The sequence below is a fragment of the Haliaeetus albicilla genome, chromosome 19 (assembly GCF_947461875.1).
Source record: "Haliaeetus albicilla chromosome 19, bHalAlb1.1, whole genome shotgun sequence".
Classification (NCBI taxonomy): Eukaryota; Metazoa; Chordata; class Aves; order Accipitriformes; family Accipitridae; genus Haliaeetus; species Haliaeetus albicilla.
Window position 1 is genome coordinate 29,217,092 of NC_091501.1, and position 20,713 is coordinate 29,237,804.

Below are 20,713 nucleotides of genomic sequence, written 5' to 3' on the forward strand. Positions count from 1 at the left end.
AAAAAAATAAAGTATTCTTAAAGACCTGGCAAATCAAATGTGTATAAAGTATAAGGGATTAAGAAACCAATTTACATATCATCCTAATTTGACAAGACAAATTCTAAGGATGGAACCACTCCTGTCAAAGAATTTTTATCAACTCATCTTAAACTATTTCATCTAAATACAAAAGCCCTGGTAATAGTCTTCTCTATGATATAGCCCTATCTGTAAGATTTATGAAAGAAGTAATCTTTGAAGTCAGATTTGTTAAAAGCATTGCATATTACCTGAGATACTATATAGTTAGTTCAAAGTTCTTCTGCTCACCTTACAGTCCTTTCTAGAAAACACACCAATATACTTCATTGTTTCAAGAGAGCCCATTAATTATGTTACTTTCTCTCAGTTGTGCCAAAGTTCCCTCAGTTTTGTAGGACAGATTACTGATGTCAGGTCATGTACACTCAGGATCTGCAAATGCCAAGGAAGAAAACTCACCGCCCAGACAGGGCCAGCATTGAGGGAGCAACAACCAAGCAAGATCTTTCCCACAAAACGTTATGATTTCCATAGATTGCGTGTTTATTTCTAGAGGTTTTGACATGAAGAGTACAAATGAAGAATAAAAAGTTATGTGTAGTAACTGCCCATATACATGAACTTATAAATCAGGTATGCTGAGGTACTTTATTACCTTTTCTCTCCTATTTAACCTAAGGTAAAAGCACTTCACAGAAGCTGACACATAATATACACAGCTCTCTGGGCCCTTAATTTTTTGTTTGTTGGTTGGTTGGGGTTATTTTATTCCACAAAGTAGTAGGCTGCTATAGCTTGGCAGCAGTTCCACAAGACCACAGGATCTGCACCAGTAAAACTGGCTACTTCTGAAGGACATGAGATTTTTTGATATGTTTCAGGAAGCCTGTCTTTTCCTCACCAAGAAGACATGAAGCTTCTGAAAGCAATTAAGCCAGGAACAACCCAGAAAATTTAGCCATGACAGCCATCTGTCACAGTAAAGGGGAGCTATCTAGATCAATCTTCTAGAAATGAGGTACACAAAGAATGTGCTACAGCAGCAGCAGCTGTATTTCACCAGCTCATTCACCACTCTCCAATTGCTTTTCTTCCTGGATCCTCTAATTCTGCTGCTCTGAAACATAGTTTTCTATCTTTTAACCTGCAAGAACCTACAACCCCACGTATCTTCTTGACCTCCATATTTGCATTCAACAAAATAATTCTCATCGGGGATGGGGAATAAAATTATCATCCCCAGAGAAGTCCTAAGTGGCACAAAGCTTTCCAGCTGATGATTACTTCCTGGAATTCAAGGACATTTTATGAACTTACATGATATATGTCAACCCACAGAAAGGAAGTAAAAGACTAAGTGAAAAAGGCCAAAAGCCAGGGTCTGGGGAGAAGCAGCATCACTTATGCAAGAATAAATTCTTCATTTCAGTTTGGATCATGAACAGGAACACACTGCTCTGAGCAACCACTAAAATGACTAACTTTAGCCTTTTGTGCTTATGAGTAAACCAAATTTTCCAATACTCTAAAAAGCATAAAATCCACAGAAAAGTGGAGAATGACAATGCACCACAGGAAGGAAACATGGACTGAAGCTCTGCTTTAGATCCATGCAATAGCACTCTACTTAACACTACAAGTGAATCCCAAGAATTACACGAGATAGAGCACAGAAAGGATCCTCCCTTCCCCCACACCACCAACTGTCAAATACTGTTACAGGAAATGCGAAAGTTAAGGTTTAATATATTGACATCTTCATAATTCATCGCCGTCAGACACGATGGTACTGTGAAGCACTGTTTTAATCCCGTGTGCCACATGGCAGTCCGGGCCTTCCTGCAATCTACCTCTGATCTAACTCCGGCTGGGAACAGCCGACTATCGCCCTCCGCCCAGTCAGACCACTTTCTCATTCCAACAATATCCAGAGGTGGTATTTGTCTCTACCACGTTCTCATTCCCTGCCCTCCCAATTCTGAAAAGAATTCTCTCACGTTCTCCTGTCAACACAGGAACTGGTTTCCCAAATAAGCTGCTGCTTATGTCAGAACTCCTCTCCCATCAGGATTTCCTTATCTTGAATTCCACATGTGCCCTCAGTAACAAATTAGTTGACCCATATCCAGGTACAACCCTGATAACTAACACGGCTTTTAAAGCTGTTGACACCTGCTTTATCACTTACCGTACCTACCTGTGGCAAGACTGTAAGAATCCTATCCGTGTACTCTATTTGCTTCTGATCAAACAGGCTCTTTCAGGTACAGCCTACAGGCACTCTCCTTTCCAGAGATGGCCGAATTAAGCTGCAACATCAGGGGTTTTTAGTACCTAGAAAATGCATGTTAGTTTGGATTACAAGGTTACCCTGGCTAGGGAATATCATCCTGAACTACCAAAATCCACATTAGTTCAAACTCCTCATTTATATTTTTAGAGAACAAGGCTGGGATCTGAAAGCATGAGTACTTCATATTTAAATTCAGTATTTGGTAGAATTGTCAGCAGACTAACTACCAGTGCATCAGAGGAACATTTTATTGACCCGATTTAACCACATCCTCTGATAACCATGCCAGGAAAAAAAACACCTGTCCGTATCTTACTAGAATTGTATTGTTATACAAACAGAAGTAAGCACATACTATCTCAACCGTATTAAAAAGTATGTATTAATTTCATGATAAACATTTACAAGTGACACTTTTTCTTGTAACACTGTTTTAAACCAGAAAAATTCACAAATAGTAAAGGGAGAATCTAATAAATGAATTGAGAGCTACAATATTCATCAATGACTGCATAAGACTCAAAAGTTACATTTTTGTTTTTATTTTTTAGGGAAATCCAAGAAGAATCCAAAAATAGTGTTTTGACTCTAGATGATTATATAAATCTTGTAAAAGAATTAATACGTTCCTTCAATAACATCTGCACCATTTTCAAACTAAACCAGTTAAAAAAGAAAGTATGTTGAGGAAAGCCTGTATAATTTTAAGGTATTTATTTACTCATTTATCTCTGTTAGCGACAGTATTTGTTTTATTCAGAATTTGTTTCTAGAATAAAGAAAATACATTTTACAATGGCAAAAACCTGAAATTCTCAAATTTCTTTTATACAAATAGAATTCTATCAATTCTTAGAAAGTTCCTGTTTATTTTTTTCACTTTGCTCCATGATATACCCCAAAATTCATTTTCTGTGAAGAAACAGAAAACTTTATTCTAATAAAGCTAGAGAACAGATAATTTTGGCCCCATGTCTGTAAAAAAAAAAAAAATTGAATGCAGGAAATCACATGCAAGTTTAATGCAAAAAATCTATAGACTTAAAAAAAAAAAATCAATCCAACAAGCCGCTCTAGAAAACCTGGACAAGATGTCACCAAAAACCTCATCATTTGCAAACTGATTCATATCTATAAGATATAAAGCTGCTCTGTCAAGGCATAGGAAGTCAGCGCATGACAAAATGATGTATTCATTCAGGAAAGGGTAGTTATCCAACAGTAGAAGTCTGACATCTAGCGACTGCCACTTCTATTTGTTCACACACTTCAGCCTTCATGAAAAGATCTGAAACAGGCTGCCTCTCACTCACCTCCAGTGTTAAAACAAATGCAGTAGTGCTTATGGTGGTGCCTGTGTTTAAATGTCTGTATTAAAAACATGCACATGTATCAACTATCTTCAAATGCTTTCCTTTCATTACCCGAATTAAAAAAAAAATAGAAAAATTATGCTTTTATGATATATAATAGATGCAAAATTTTGTCTAAACTTTTAATACCAGAAATAAAAAGATCCACTTTATATATTAATGCTATATTGATCTAATACAACCTATTAAGTGCCATTTTGAGTATAATTTGCTGTAACTGCAATACAATTCTTGCAAAAGCTGTCCCCCAAAAGATCATCCTATATAGCATTTACTTACAGACAGCACTATATTACACAAATATTTTAAAAAGTCACAGACTTAAGCAATAGAAAATCACCCTAATCTCTCCAAAAACATAGAGACTATAAAAGATACTACAGAATTTTAAGATTTTCTTCACTAATAGGCAGTGCTAGCCTCACTCTGGAACCAAGACAATCTATCCAAACTTCTCTAGTGATGAGACCAAAGTGCTTTATTACAGTTATAGCATTACTTGTCTATGCACTGCCCCTCAAATAATACATCACAAACAATACAAAATAGTAATTAAGATTTTGTTGCTCTTTTCTTCTACCTTTATCACTTTTGCGTACTAAGGAAGTGAATATTTTTCTCAAAACATTCTCTTCCGATTGTTATGGTGATCTAATTCAAATCCTTGCTCCCAGAACTGTATGCCTTATTTTCACTTTTGACTACAAAAATTGCACTTCTGAAAAGGGCAAGGAATCATAAACTGCATCATTTGAGAATTACAATACCTTATTTTACAACTGTAGTGTGTGCAAATCATCATTTCAATGAAATTTAATAGTTACAAGTATTCTTTAACTATGCAAGTATAGTAAGGTTTACAGGAAGTAACATGGATAATCAATATTCTACCATTTGAAACTAAAACAATAAATAAAAGTTTAAGTACTAAAACTAAGGAAAAAAAATGTTCCTGTAAATTGTACAGTACCTTTTGGTTAAAGCTTCTTAGCAAAAATATAGTAATGTGTTTTAAGCACTCCAGTTACAGATGGTTCAGTATTAAAATTCCAAGGTTTCCCCATCATGAAAAAAATATTGCATTTTTCCATAGGTGCAGCAGAAACTGTTTCTCTCTGAACAAGTCTTCAGTCTTTAAAAATGTATAGACAGTAAGTATGAAGTCAAATGAAACATTAAAAAATTATAATACAGTACTGAGGATGCACAGTTGTTGCGTATTACGGGTTTTACATTCCTTCTTATTTTGAAAAAGCAAAACTAGAGAGCCCATTGTATATCACTGAGTTCAGCTGGATCTCCAAGCCCTCCATCAGCCTCCAAGTAATTCATAAGAGCTGTCATAGCAGTGTCATCATTTTCACATATTGCATCAAAGTCCAGCTGAGAATTACCACCTATAAAATTATTAAAACATAAACGTAAGCAGTACAAAGCATGAAGAATATGGTAACTTTCAAAGCATTTGTTTTTTTAAACAGCACCCTCCTTTGAAGTAGAGGCAAACATTTACATGTAAATGTTAAAAAAAAAAAATCAAGTAATAGAAATAATGGCTGTCCACAGACAGTTGTAAGGACATACATAACTTGATTTAAGAAGATGACTTACATCTTGCCAATCCATTGGACTATCTCCAATTGCTAGCTAATAAAACCAGTATCCTTGCAGTGAACTGCTTTCTAACTTATGTCACTTAGTGGGAAACACAATCATGTACCTGAATTCTCATCTAGTGTACTATGCTGGATGAACTCCTGAAATCTTACGAATTACTATGTTAGCTCTAGAAATCAATGCTATACCCTTTCCTTTAACAACAGTAAGGTAAAATGCTTTAGCTCAAGTATCAGTGAAAAACATTTCCTTGACTATCTTGGATAAATATAATTGTTGTTGGTTTTTTTTTTCCCTTTTCCAAACCCTTCCCTTATTTAAGGATTAGCTTTTTTTTTTTTTTCCTTTTATATATAAAGCTTTCATAGCTAAACTGGAAGAAAGCTATTAGTTATAAATAAATAAATAAATCTCTAGTAACTGAAATAAAAAAGGGAGCCGGAAAAGTTGCTAGGAGCTGAAATACAGGATAAACATAAACATTGCTTTTATAGCACTTTGCTTTTATGTTAAAAATAATACAATGGCATTCTCCTTTTACAGGGCCAGGGAATCCTATATCCAGACAAACTGCTGCCTTCATGCACGCTTAAACAAGGGGGAAATAAATAAATAAATAAATAAAATTCTCTCTGAAACATTGTGACTAGCCCTTTGTATTGACTATTCACAGCTTGCAGTTAAGAAAGAGATAAAGTGCTAAGAGGACAATAGTTCACAAATCACAACCAGTTCCCTTACACCGCATTGAAATAACTTTTCCTTACCCGTATCTCTTTTCTGAAGAGAGAACTAGTAAGTACCTAATTAAAACTGTGGCATGCAAGAATGCAATGGTAAACTTCTGTTACAGGATATTATTTTTGTCATGAGATTCAATGACTGATCAAATTTTGCTGTTTGCCTGCCAGTGATAATACATCTGTTTTAAGAGTTCTCTCATCTTCAGACAGACAGACAAATCTCCTTACAACTTATACATGGTTGTAAAGTGGTGCACTCAAAAATTACAGCATTTATCAGAAATCTCTTCCCCTGCAACCCCCAAAATATCCACAAGAGAAATAAATCTTACTGAGAAGAGGTTCATTATTGGGAAATTGAATAGCACCCTGGTTCTGTTCTGAAGTCTCTAGAACTTCTGTTTCTGAAGGACATAACTGAATGAACTCTTTATTTGGCACCTGAAAGAACAAAAGTAGTAAAAGGGACAGAATTAAATCCTAAATTTAGTCATGATTATTACATTACAGAAACATAAATCACTGTCAAAGTATTAAAAACCAGAGTAAATGAAAAACATGCATCAACAGCCAGATCTACTGCATTTAAAAATAATTATTTTTACAAGTTCACGTAGCACTGGACTTGGCTTAAAAAAAGATGTTCCTTACACATCTATCAAAGGTACTTCACAGTGATGGCATCTGCTTTATTAAGGGTCTAATTCAATATTCAGCAAATAAATCCAGCACAACAAACTGTACTGGTATATACTTTCCATGTCTAGTACCATAAACTACAAATTCCCAGTGACATGTTTGTCAATGTCAACACATTCTAGCTAAAAGATAAAAAGAAGACCCTCACACCTCCCATGTTCTATATGCATTAAACTATATGTATTATAAACTTGTATCTTTTCTATTATTTTGCATCTTGTTACCATCATGATAAAAATCTAAGTAGTTTTAAATTACTTTTTGCACTTCAGAAAAACGAGGCTAGCAACAACAGAGATGGAAGTAATCCTAACCCAACCATACCAGAAAAAAAAAATACACCCCCCCCCCCCCCGATTTGTTTCATGTAACACATGGGTTACCTGACTTGTGTGTGTTCTACTTGGAAATTAATAAAATTGAAATGCTTTACAAAAGCATTTTAGGAACAAATGGGATACCAAAGCACAGAATAAAGAAAAACCTTCAATGAATACAATTAAGTTATCCTCATGATGAGATGCTGCATGCTTTAGAGTTCAGTATATTTAAGTCAAACAACTCTTTGGGAGAAAGACCTGCAGTAAGGCAGGGGAGAACTGATCATAAAAAAGAGGGGAAGCCAAAACAATCCCTAGTCCAGAACAGTATTGTCAGGAAATGAAAACTGCAGTGGGAAGATAAACTGTCTTTAAATGGAAAGAAATTTACATTCAAAGAAGTGCTGATGGAGAAGTAAATGTTTGTTCATATAGTTCACAATATACAACATACAATATACTTAGGTAAAAAGAACGTTAATTATTCCATAGTTATAGTGAAAGTTATAGTTTGAGGTGTTACCAGCACTACTAGATTAGCAAAACAGCATATTTATCAATTTTTAGAAGACTACTGGAATACCTTCAAAGTAAAAATTTTAAACATGTCAAAACTGAGAACATACAGCATAGATTTTTAAAAGGGTCTTCAACAACATTAAAAGTACAAGTGAGAGAAACCAAGAACTGATATTTTATCTAGGTTGCCAAACCAAACAGGCAGAAACACTTTTACTCTCTGACGGTTATTTAGCAGAAGTTTTAATGCAATTCCAAATCCAGAAGAGCCCTCACTGCATGAATCACACTCATATTTAGCATATTTGTAGAGCTTCAGCAGAGATCCTAATAACTGAGTGGAGACTGCAGTCCTCTCAGCCTTGGGAATAGCCTGTTAAGGCTTGAACTGATGCCCCCGTAAATGAGGTTGGAACTTCTGCTGCTGTCACATCTCTCAAAAGGCTTTCATAGCTGCCAGGTACTTGGCAATACCTTAGACATTCTCTCACAAAAACACAAGTGAGGGTAATTTGTTCAAACATAAGCTTTGAGCTATCTGACATTAACCTTTTACTTCTAGACTTTTACAGGCAGTGACATACTCACATTGTTGCAGTTTACAGTTAAAGCTGGAGAAGGTGACTTTCTCAAGAGATGTGATGGACTTAACTCCCCAGATGGTGAAGAATGCAACCTACAATTGTATATGTTTAGTTGATTTACCAAGTCACATTGATCATAAACTGAAAAATAGCCTGTGTGTTGCAGAACCCACCAGACCTCCCCAGTGATGAAGAATGAGCCAGCTAATCTGAAACGATGTTGTCTTAAATTCTCCTGAAGATTCTAAATTCTCCTGCTCCAAGTTTTGGTAACACAAAAAGCAGAAGAGATCAATAAAGGCCATGGGTCATAATTACTTGAGCACACTTTTTATTTTTTCTGTTGAATCACCAGCACTGACAACCAGAGAGTAACAGGTTTCAGAATTATGCACATTGGGACAAATAGGTACATTTCAAATACATACAGAATACAGACAACATAAGGACAATGGTGGAAGGAAAACACCACATCCTTCTAATGTTCCCTCTACTATTGTTATACCCATCTTTCTACATTTTTGTAAAATTCCAACTAAAGACCACTTGTTTGTTACCTTTCAGATACTTCTTATCCTCCCTCACCAAACATGCCAGAGATGAAACTAATAGTGAAAATGTCGTACCAGGGCCCTTTGCACAGCTTGCTTGCATCTCCCCCTGCTCTTCCTGACTCCCAAAGGACAAGGGTCTAAAAGAATTGGGGCACTCAGGACACTTCCATTTCCATCACTTCCTCAGATCCGAAATGTGATAAGGGATTGGAGGAAAGATAGAAAATGGTTGAATAAACAGCCTATCTTAAGGAATTAAGAGTTATTTGTGTGGAATATTTGTTAGTTCCCTACATTCCAATATCCAATGTGCCATTTGATAAGCAGTAGTGCCATCTCTAAAAGCTGGGACAAAAACTCCAAATTGAATAGATTTATAGCATTGCTGTAACTGAAATGATCATTCATCAGATGCTAATTCAACTCAGATATGCTTGTAAATAGAGCTGTAGGCATAGTCCTGAAACTTAAAAAAAAACAAAAAACAAAACCAACTTGGTGATGCCTGATACACAGCTTGAGAACCATCTGTGTCTTCCTGATATTAAAAAAGTGCAGAGAGCAGATTCAGATAGTAAATGTACTCATCTTATTGGATTATGTTTGTAGTCACAAAGGTATTTGATGAAAAACAGCTGGTGTTAGCCCATGTTGGTCACTCTTTTGTGTAATTTTGATTGCCTCAGTGTGTGCAAGACAGTAACTTGATTTCATACAAAAGAAAAATGAAAAAATAGCATGAAGTTCTACTCTTCACCTGGAAAGAAATACAGCATTGTTCTCAGCAATGATTCTGGAAAAGTGAACTAAATCTGGGTGCAAGCAACTACATCCAGACATCTCCAGAAACATTCAGTTCTTACTGATGAGGCCTTCAATGGCCAACTGTATTTGTGAACACCTCTAGTTTATTTTCCCCCAAGATACAGGGCCGTAGGATGAATATGATGCCAGACACCCCAGTTACACAGTGCAACTGTTCCCTCCCATAGCTGGTTTCTTTTCAGAACTGCCGTTTCTTTGGCACAGTTTACCTTATTCTACATGACTTTGCTCTTATAACCTTTTCTTTCACCTGCATGGCAACTTCCTGGGCTATTAGTTTCAACACAAGTTCATTTCTCAGTTTCCAGTGTCCATAGATAACTAAGACCACTGAAACAAACAAAGACTAAAATGGCTCAGAACAGTGTGGCTGATGAAGCTAGCAAGCAAAACATTTTTCCTTCCAAAATCTTGTGACGTTCAGTCTATTAGTTGAGAAATAAGAGGACTGTTCCCAGAGAAAGCAACATAACATTGTTTCATTTACTAACCAGTCTTCAAGATGTGAACATAACCAGGAGAAACACTAAGTTCAATCAATGACTTGAAGACTAAGACCACCTGATGCAGCTTCTTGAGGCATGTGCTCATCACTGCAGCACTTCAACAAATATTTGCCCTGGAAAGTAGTTCTTTGAATCCAGAACTTGTGTTTTTTTTATTTCTCCTAGCAGCCTCACTTTTTAAATTAGAAGCAAGTCTGAACTATCACTGTGCTCTTCCTGAAAAGATGTTTTGGTAAATCAACCAAACTGCTGCTCCATGAAGGCATAAAACCATGCTTTACTTATATGATCAAATTAAGACATCTACAAAATGAATCTCTGACAAATAAGGAGGTATGCATCACGAGCTTCAAGCTTATGATAGGCAGACAGACAGAAAGAAAATTATGTCAGTGTTAATACTATGGAAGCTGAACTTTTTGATGAAGAAGCTCAATTTCTGTAAGGTCTGGAATGGACTAGAAAACTCCATTCTTCTTTTGGGATCAGGAAGGATATGAAATAATAAATATTCCCCTGAAATAGCCCTAAAGAGGCCTCAGTCATACCTGCCTCAGCTGTACAGCTGAACTCCATTTAAACAGATTGAAAAAAAAAAATTCCCACTCTTACAAAAAAATTTCCCCCAAATTGGGGAGATGAATTCAGTACCATAATCTCTTCTCCAGATTCCACAATTCTATCTGTTGTAATGGATTCTTCTGCTTCCTAAGATTAAAACAGATAGACTTTGCTCTCATGACCTCCTGAATTGCCACAGAAGAGGAGTAATGGGTTGGTTAGATCTTCATACAAAGCTCACAAAATTTCCCTCTGTTGCTTAGGAAGATACTGCTCCTAAAACTGTTGCCTCTGTAGCAATATGAAGAGAAAGAGCATTGCTTGTGGTTCTTAAAAGCACAAATACCAGAACTTTCAAAGGGTAGCTTCAAAGAAAACCTTCCCAGGAATGCATTCATTCTTTCATCATCCAGCAAATTTATTATTCATCTACTTAATAAACTGGTTTCCTTAAGCTGATGACACATATGCTCACATAGATGAGCATCTTCAGCAAAGGTCAGGTGATGTCAATCAAAACCATCACATTGAGCTGACTGAAGTGTCCAGAACAAGAGTCAAATTAAGCTCTTGGGTCATGCCTGGATATTAACTGTCAGAGATAGTAACTTTTGCCAACTTAATAAATCCTTTTGAAAACTGAATTAAAAAGTGACTCTCCTTCCCTCTATGGTACTGATGAGAGGACATTAACAATGGTATCACCAAAACGTAACATCCCATCTTTGCTGTTGAGGATATCAATCCTTTTTTTGTTGCCAGTGCTTTTTCTCCCCCTTGCTGGATAATCCCAGCAACCTGCCATCATCCTGTGGGATGGATTTTTTTTTTAATTTTTTTTTAAGTAGCAATCTTTTCATCCCATCACAACTGAAGTGTTTATTCTTTTCTTCCTTTCATTGAAAATGAATGATTCCCTGTGCAATTTTACTATTCTAGTAAAGGGATACGACCTCATTGTTGGAAGGCGATTCCAAAATACTGGAAACAGAGTAAGAAACATCTACCACTGTCACTCTTCACACTTTTAGGCTCTGACAATGGGTTTTACTGTTTCAGAAGATTAAATAGTTTTTGGATGGAGAGATAGCTGAGAAGACAACCACATTACGAAGAGATAATGTGTAATCCTGGTCCTCAGCATGGACTTACAAAGGGGAAATCACACTTAACCAACCTGACAGCTTTCTACAAGGAGGTGACTAGCTCAGTGGATGAGACAGTATTGGATGTTGTTTACTTTGACTTTTGTTTGTAAAGCTTTTCACACTGTTTCCCTTTACATCCTCACAGACAAGCTGATGAGTCAGACTACTACTGAAACAGCAGGACCTGACTATGCTATGGCATATCAATGTATTTATAGACTGGAGGACAAGAGGCTGGAGTGCTGCACTGCAGAAAGAGATCTGGGGGGTTTGGTTGATGGTATGGTCAATGTGAGTCAACAATGTGCCCTGGCGGCCAAGAGGGACAACAGTATCCTGGGGTGCATTAAGGACAGTATAGCTAACCAGTCAAAAGAAGTGACTGTCCCAATAGACTCAGCATAGGTGTGGCCTCACCTCAAGTACTCTGTGCAGTTTTGGGCACCACAATTTAAGAAGGATATAAAAATATTAGCATGTGTCCAAAGGAGGGCAAAGATGGTGAAAGGACTAGAGGGCATGATTTACGAGGAACAGCTGAGGATACCAGGTTTGCTCAGCTTAGAGAAGAGGAGAATGAGAGGTGAGCTCATTGCTGTCTACAACTTCCTTATGAAGGAGAGCAGAGAGGGAGGTGCTGATGTCTTGTCTCTGGTATCTGGTGATAGGACGTGGAGAACAGCTTAAAGCTGTATCAGGGGAAGATATTAGGAAAAAGATCTTCTCTGAGAGGACGGTCGAGCACTGGAACAAGCTCCCCAGGGAAGTGGTCATGACCCAAAGCCTGTCAGTGTTCAAGAAGCATTTGGACAACACTTTTAGATATATGGCTTAACTTTTAGGTTGCCCATGTAGAATCAGGAGTTGGCCTTGGTGATCCTCATGGGTCCCTTCCAACTCAGGATATTCTATGATATGAAACTATTCCTTACACCTTTACCATTGTTGCCAAAACTGGTGTACTTCTTCCTGGAAGGTGTAGTATTACTACTCTTTCAGGTCCAGTTGTACAAGTGCCAGTGGAAAGAACTACGTATGGGACCTTGGAACACACTGCTCTGCAGACATAAAAAATTTCTTGGCATTCCTTTACCTGGAACTGGAAGTATAAGATCTAAAGTCTGAGGGATGACTTCATTATCCAAAGCTAACACTTAGATAACTTGTCCTGTGCTGATGAGATGATAGTACCATTATCCTAAATTTGACCTTAACAAAAGTGGTTGGACCTTCTGATGAAGCCTTAATTCCTGGAAGAGTTGTGACTGAAAACAGACTTCTTCTGTGCATGTGCATCCCAAAGTCCTGGAATTAGGGGACTCGGAGACTTCTTAAAAAAAAATGTTCTTAGACAACAAATGCTGATACAGTGCAAACTGACATAGCGTAATAACATCTTCCTCTGTAAGCAAGTCAGGCACCACTGTGGGTACACAACACAAAAAATACGTAAGGATATCTTCACATTAAAATTATGTTTCTTCCTTTCTAATTCCTTGGCTATGCTATGTACCTGCTAAAACTAGTTAGTTTTAAAAGGGTTGGTCTTTAATTAACAATTTGATTCTTGTATGGATTCCCATTTGGAATGACGCAGTGAGGTTTTTCTTAATCTATGGCTGGGTACTGGGAGGGAATTGTCCTATCACTTTAGTCTACATTCAGGATAATCAGGAAAGGGACAATACAGGCTATGAAAGCGCTCCACTGGGGACTGTTTCAAGAAAAGTTCTCCTAGCAGAACGATACTACCAGAAAAATATAAACACTAGTCACAGACAACTGATTTTCCATTGCCGAATGGCTTATCTACCCATTTCAACATCATGTGAAGGAGCTGCATCACAGTAACGCTTTTGAAGTCATAGTTAAATAATACTTTCATTAACAAAGGAAATTGCATGCCCAGAACAAAACTATTTATCAAGGCCAGTGACGTGTTCTGCCATGCATGAGACTAACATTAGGTTATAATTGGTATCTCATAATGCCACTGCTCAACCTAAAAATATTTTAAACATATAACACAATAAAAATGAAACTTGAACAACCCCCACACAATCACGCATACCTCTTCTCTATCTTTACTTAAAAGCCTAATGTATGATGTTAAGCATTTATTACCTTTGTAATTCTAATATTTCATTTGCAATTTCGGTTCCTATACTTCCAGCACCAAGAACTGTTCCAGAGGACATTCCAGGTACACTGACTAAAGACTGTTTTACAGCATCTACAGTTAAAAAACAAAACAAAACAAAACCTTAAGTGTGTAGCAGTTTCATTACACAGCAAGGAACAATCACCTCAAGGATTAATTTTAAAGCAGTTTTTGTTCTATATCTCTTATTTTCAGAAATTAAATTTCTTAAAACACTAACTCATGGGGGAGGGTGTTGTAAGCCTCATTTAAAATATAAAGATAAACGAATAATATATTTGTGAAAACTGCTGATCCCCGGTAGTGAAATTAGTTTTAATCATTACCACCTGCAGTCTGTCTCACAGACAACACAAAACACATGAGAAAAAAAAACCCTGGATTTTTCACAAACAGCAATCAGTTATTAAAAAGAACAATTTTAAAAGCAAAAATAAAAAACCTTATAGCAAGATGATAAAACAGCATGTAGAAATCAGAATCTATACACAGGAGAAAGATATTGACAAAATATATATGTGAATGTCAGTATCATCCTATATTCTACAGGTAAACTCAGACAGTACAATTGCATTTCTTCAGAAAGCCAGGCAAAATATGAAAAGAGTCTGTGACAGAAGCATATCATCCTATCAACCAAAATCCTAGCTATAGCAGAAGCTGCTAGAAGGACAAGATCTGCTATAAGCCCTTCTGATCACAGTTATGCGAATGATATGAATTAGGGATGCTGTGAGGAAGTAGAAATTGTCACCAGAATTAGCTTAAAAAAAATTAATCCTTCCTTGCACAACAACCTAGAATAAAAAAATTCCTGGATTGAATAAATCTAAAATTGTAATGCTTGATCAGGAGATGCACCTATGATAACTGTAAGAAGCGACACTTGCCTTCTGCAGGCTGGGAACCGTACAGGACCTGTTCTTCAGCTGACTCGTTATGACCTCTGAGATTTAAATAAATAAATTAATAAACACAAAAAAATCAGCAAGTTTCTCAAAGGCAAAACCCAGCATATTTATGTTTGATTTCAATAATGCTTTACACAGAGTAAAAACTAACATTGTCAAACTAGTAAAAAAAAAATAAGATATTCCTCACATTTCAATGTTCAATTCTTTGTATTTTTCTGAAGCACTGGGTGAAATATTAATTTCCACTTACTCTCCAAAGAAAGAAGAAAGGCCAATATTGTTGTCTGTGTTTTCTTGTCATGGAACAAGGCTGCCATTTCTACTACTAGGAGGGAGACCAGTTAACCAGAAACAACTGCTACACGGACAGGTCAGTGGCTCCCTTCAGCCAGCAGCGGCTGCCTGCCTTCCCTCCTCTGGAGAGCTGCAGGTGCCCAGATCTCCAGGGCAGGCACAACTGGCCTGTGGCTGTTGGGCAGCACAGACTGTCTGAACCGCTCTTCTCTGTCTTCTTGAGGAAAAAGGACCTGAGCAAAACAGGTGGGCGATGTTGACTTAAGACATGAAGCAGCTACTGAATGGGTAAAAGGCCCCCTTAACAACTTGGTTTAATGGAAATAAAATCCCATCCATGCCCCTCTAAAAATCCCAGTCATTGGCAAAGATCCTCAGTATCATTGGAACAATCTGAATTATAGTTCCATTGCCAGACACAGAGAACGAGAAAGAAGAATTAAAAATAAAAAATAATTAAACACACACACATTTACTGTCTCGCAGGCTCCTCCCTTGCAATCAATTTAAAGGGTATCTTTTTGTCCCACCTTGCATTTCTATGATCTATCAATTACGCTTCCCCACATTCTGACAGATAGTAGGTAGGGTAGCACTTAAAATTAAGTCAACTGACACATGCAGTCTTGTAAAGCTCAGAAGGAAAAGAACTAACTTCACGTTTCAATTTATTCATATCTACTTTTTTTAAAAGATCCTTCCTTTCTTCCTTTCATAAGAAACTCTTTCACCTCTTTTTCTACTGTGAAATAGCACGGTTTTCAGGGTCAAATCCACAACTTAAGCCTGAAATAAAAATAACTGGTAAATGCAAAAAAATGTTCTTCCAGGTTACTCAACCACTTTTTGTGCGGTGTCATTTTCTAGTCTTGTTCTGCTTCTTCAACAGGTTGCTTTCTGTTAATACTAACTGTAATTAAGGCAAAAAATAACATGGGGATTCATGTGAATTACTTACAATACCACAGTGTTGTTTGATACAATGTACTCCAGTTCTTTGGTCCAGGGATTCATGAAACTAAACCACTGACTCTTTAAAGTAATGAAAGTCCCATCTTTTGCTCTAAATTTGTAGGAATTTGTAAATACTTTTTCTTTATTCTGCAACACTAGATAAGAAAGGAAAGTTGTAATCACCATATTTATACTTAGAAAAATAAAGTTAAAAATTATAATGTTTTATAGCATCATAAAACCAAAATGTTTTTGATGGCCAGAAATACAAACTAAATGCCAGAACAACTGACAGGACAGGACCCCTACTAAAATCAAACTATAGTTTCAGCAATGTTATTAATCTTAAATTAAAGCCCAAGTACTTAGTTTTTGCAAACCACTAGTAAGGAAGACTCCTGACTTAGTGAACTTTCATAATCAGCGTCTTCAATTGTATGATTAGGCACATTTGCTCTTCAGGATTCCTTCCTCATTCTTATAAATAATCGAAGCAGAGGGTTGAAAGAAGCATTAACATTACTCCCTTGTGATTAAAGCAATGCACCAAGATCCAAGACAACAGAAGTTTCTCCTTGCTTTTTTTACAAGCTTCATGTGGGCATGTCTTAATGCAGATGTAGAAGAGGACAACGCTAACACTGTTTAGTTTTATTAATTCTCAGCTTCTGAGTTTTTGATTTCTAGTGTTTTCACACAGCAGTTACATGTAGTTGCAAGTAGTCTGGGAGAACCAATTGTTTTGTACCTTCTTTATGTTTTTCAGCTAGATGATTGTGATCATCTTGATGGCAGTACTCGTAACAAGAAGTTCCTAGAAGCTCTTGTGGCAGATACCCTAAAATTGCTGTTGCACTGTTAGAAATAAAAACATGAACTACAGCGGATTCAAACAATTGCAAAGCTTGTTTTCTTCAGTATCAGATTAAGCAGAAAATTAGTATCTAAAGAAACAGATGCTTGTGTTCATGTTTGGGAAAAAGATACAGCATTAGTATAGCTCTAAAACAACATGAAATATTATTCACTGCAAATTATCCATTTGCAATGAATGGCAATTCAAAGATAAAATAACAGTGTTTAAACATGCAAACCACATGTACACACAAAATACTTATGATCATTAGGTCTTCCCATTAGCCAATCAGGGTAGTGGTCATACATAAGGAGTCATTAAAAAAATTTAGTAGTTGAATTTTGCTCTGCCACTTTAAGGAATAGGTTTAAACTGACACTTTTAGATGACTGAAAAGCAATAAAAAGCTTCCAGTGACAATACTGAAATTCAAAACGCAAAGTGGTAAGTCAGTCTCTACAACAAATAAAAGTCTGCTTTAGAAGGTTCAGAAAATAGGAACTTAGCTTTCACTTCTAATGAAATAATTTGGTACCTCATTTAGATATAATGTATTTGTTCCAAATAGTAAGATTTTAAGAAGTAATTTTTGCTTAAGTGTTTATTACTTAAGTCATATGCATAGCTATGAAGCTCTAACTTGAGATTTTTCTTTATAAATAATAAGTACATGAGTGCATTTTATGACATATTTTAATCTTGCTAGCTCACCTTTTCCTATAGGACAATACACTTACTTTTATATATTACATTTTATGTTTGACAAAAAAACCAAAGCACAAGCACTCATAGATTCAGAATGAACTGCTTCCTGTGTACAGCACCTAGAAATTCTATTCTGTTTGAGAAATTTCAGTTCTGACAAAGTATTAGAAAATTTAACTAGTGGTGTCATGTTCATTTTCTCTTCATTAAAGAACAAAACGCTTACCGCTGATCTACATAAACAAATTTTCCATCCATGGCAAATCGTGTAACAAATTCTGTTGCTTTGACTTTTATCTCTCCACTCTTTTGTGGAACAATATAAGGGTGTAACCTCCCAATTGCAACAAGACAGTTAAAGTTACTACTGTCCTTTTCTACATCATTTTCCTCTTCTACTCCCACCTCATTAGGAGGCCAGTTCTTCATATACCCAGTACAGTGAATAGTACAGTATTTTCTGTGATCTAATAAAAAGAAATGAAATAAGAAGCAGTTATGGTTCAAAAAGTAAACTGAATTACTTTTTTTTTAAATTCCGTTCACATGAGACCAGCAACTACATTTTATGCTTACCTACAACAACTGTACAAGTCTATAGATAATTTTACAGAGTATTTTTTAATTAATTTTGTACTACTGGGTTTACCTGGAGAGAGCACTTCTAATCCTATGTAAGATTTAGGAAGATAAATTATAGGTGTTGGCAGTTCAAACACAGTCTCACAGAAAAAAACAAAAACAAAAACAAAAGTACACCAACAGCCTGCTAACCCACAGAAAACATTCTCTATATGGTTTTGTTTAAAATAAACTGGAGAGGCACTCAATAGCTTCCAAATCAATTTACCTTTTGTGAACACAATGATCTTAACATACGCTTACTGCAATTGCTCAAAGAAGCAGCTGAGAGAACAAACCAAAACAACCTAGCATATTTTCTATTTATCTTAGGCTTCTGAATTCCTCAATTTTCTAGGAACACAAATATTTTAAAAGTCTTAAATTACAGCATACACCGTCATTCATTCCTATGGCTGGTAGACTCTTTGCTGCCTATATAACACGCAAACACCCTCATACACATCAAGTCATAAAGATGACATTATGTCTCTTACAGTAACTATCTTTCAAAAAATTGCCAAAGTACTCTCGATATCTGTATTCTGAACAAATTATGCTTTACATAGATTTGATTTCCTATCAACTATGGAAAACATATATCAACTCTGTAAAATGAAAAATTGAGTTATCCTACTGTGAATTTGTTACAATTTCTCAGATTGTCAAGGTGCCTTCCCTCAATACTGCTTTCCTGAGAAACATTTCTACAGGTTAAATTCTTATCTCACCGAGTTAGTTGGCACATCAAAGGAGACTGAATTCTCTTTACTTACAGTTACAGACCTGTTTTAAAATTTACTATTGTAAAATAAATATCTCAACAATAATAGGTGACATTGAAAAACAAAAGTAGGAGGATTTTTTCAGGGTCAAAATTTCAGCACACCTTTGCAAAAAACAATACTAAGGTATTAAACAAAAGCTGGAAATTACATTTTAAAAAGATCCATTCACTGAAAACTTGACAAGAGTATACTGCTGTACAGGTGTACCAAAAATGGACTGAATTAAAATTACTGGAAAACTGAATGAAATTACACTGATAAATTAACTTTACTACTAAAAGAAAAAAAAAAAAGGGAAAATTCATACTTTTAAGTACACACAACAGAAAAAGTAAATCAGAAAAAAAAAAGTTGTTTACTTGCTTTTTTTTCCTTCAAAACAGTAGATTTTGCAGGCCTTAGTCAGTTATCTTCAAGAAATATGTTATTTAGTTTCATTCTTCTGGTTTCCCTGAGACTTCTGAATTTGACTACAACAGACCACGCGCTCCTAAACAGCCACTGTAACTCAGGTTCCTCCCTCCCTCTTTTCCAGGAGTGAATAGGGAGGCGAAAGAGTACAATTAGACTGTTTTTCAGAACATGTCTCAAGTACATATTGACACTTCTCTAGAGCTACTTTGTCAATCAGTGATAACTACAAGGGTCACACTACTGACTTGGAACTTAAGTATACCAAGTTTCAAGACAGAAAGCCCCCACTTCATCTACACTGTTTGAATACCTTTCTTTTTTGGGTTGGGCAAGCACTCCTTTTCTTCTTTGACTGTGGTCCTACTGCATTTTATCCGACAGAAGAAGGAACGTCGAGCACCAGAATTCAGTCGAGCTGGTCCAGCTTGAAAATCTGTGTGTACTTGCAAGCCAGCTTACAAAAATTTAGTAAAGTGGTTAAAAAACCAAAATCCAACAATAAAACTTCAGAATACAAGGCCTTTTCTTCATTTTAGCTTCCAGTACTTTCTCCTTACTGTTTAGTTGCCTAAATTTTGTCCGTACAATTAAAAATGAAGACTAATAACTTAAACAGGGCAAAGAAAACGTGACTGTCACACAGATTCCAAAATTAAAAAGAACTACCAAGCTATTTTTAAATGTTTCTAGATATTCTGAATGGTATTTTAATAAGTATGCTTTATAAACTTTCAACTTCTATTTCGTACAAGGAAGAAGTGCAAAGATGCTTATAAAAGCCAGCTATAAAATAGTCATTAGCTGCACAGTACATAACACTTTCCATATTAGAAATAACTGTAAACAAAATAAGATTTGGTTAAATTAGGATTGACACTTAGCATTTTCAGAGAAGACAGTGATTCTTGATATTGAAGTATTTTATCCCATGTTCGACTACATCAGGTCTTTTGTATTGACAAGACCTATCAAATACAAGAAAAAAAAGTAGTATGCCTGATAGGAAGAATGTCAGACCACATCTTGGTAAATGTTTAACAATGCAAATTTCAGTAATTCTTATTTTCTAAAATAAATTATTTTCTGGGCTAGCTTTTAAACTGTAAGTGCATTCTAAGCAGCAGATAAGCATTCAAATATGTTTGTTTAATAGAAATTATACCTCGAGTTTGTACATCTATGCACATAGGAATACAGGAATATGTCCTGTATAGTCACTAGATTTATTAACATCTCTTTA

The 20,713-nt window shown here is 35.9% G+C and overlaps 1 protein-coding gene across 5 annotated transcripts in view; it reads right to left on the bottom strand.

The window, feature by feature from the left end:
- Nucleotides 1–323: 323 nt before the first annotated feature.
- The window catches only part of BMAL2 (basic helix-loop-helix ARNT like 2), a 42,241-nt gene continuing 21,851 nt past the window's right edge, over nucleotides 324–20,713 (bottom strand). For 4 of the 5 annotated variants that reach the window (XM_069807012.1, XM_069807014.1, XM_069807015.1 and 1 more), the window contains 9 exons: nucleotides 19,784–19,927; nucleotides 17,877–18,117; nucleotides 16,838–16,944; nucleotides 16,094–16,244; nucleotides 14,818–14,873; nucleotides 13,891–13,999; nucleotides 8,177–8,264; nucleotides 6,383–6,491; nucleotides 2,545–5,087 (listed from right to left, as the gene is read on the bottom strand). In XM_069807012.1, the coding sequence (XP_069663113.1) occupies nucleotides 4,951–5,087; nucleotides 6,383–6,491; nucleotides 8,177–8,264; nucleotides 13,891–13,999; nucleotides 14,818–14,873; nucleotides 16,094–16,244; nucleotides 16,838–16,944; nucleotides 17,877–18,117; nucleotides 19,784–19,927 (1,142 nt within the window). In that variant the 3' untranslated portion in view covers nucleotides 2,545–4,950. Of the gene's footprint in view, nucleotides 457–2,221; nucleotides 2,359–2,544; nucleotides 5,088–6,382; nucleotides 6,492–8,176; nucleotides 8,265–13,890; nucleotides 14,000–14,817; nucleotides 14,874–16,093; nucleotides 16,245–16,837; nucleotides 16,945–17,876; nucleotides 18,118–19,783; nucleotides 19,928–20,713 lie in introns of those variants that run through there. The other variant, XR_011328769.1, reaches the window with a different exon arrangement.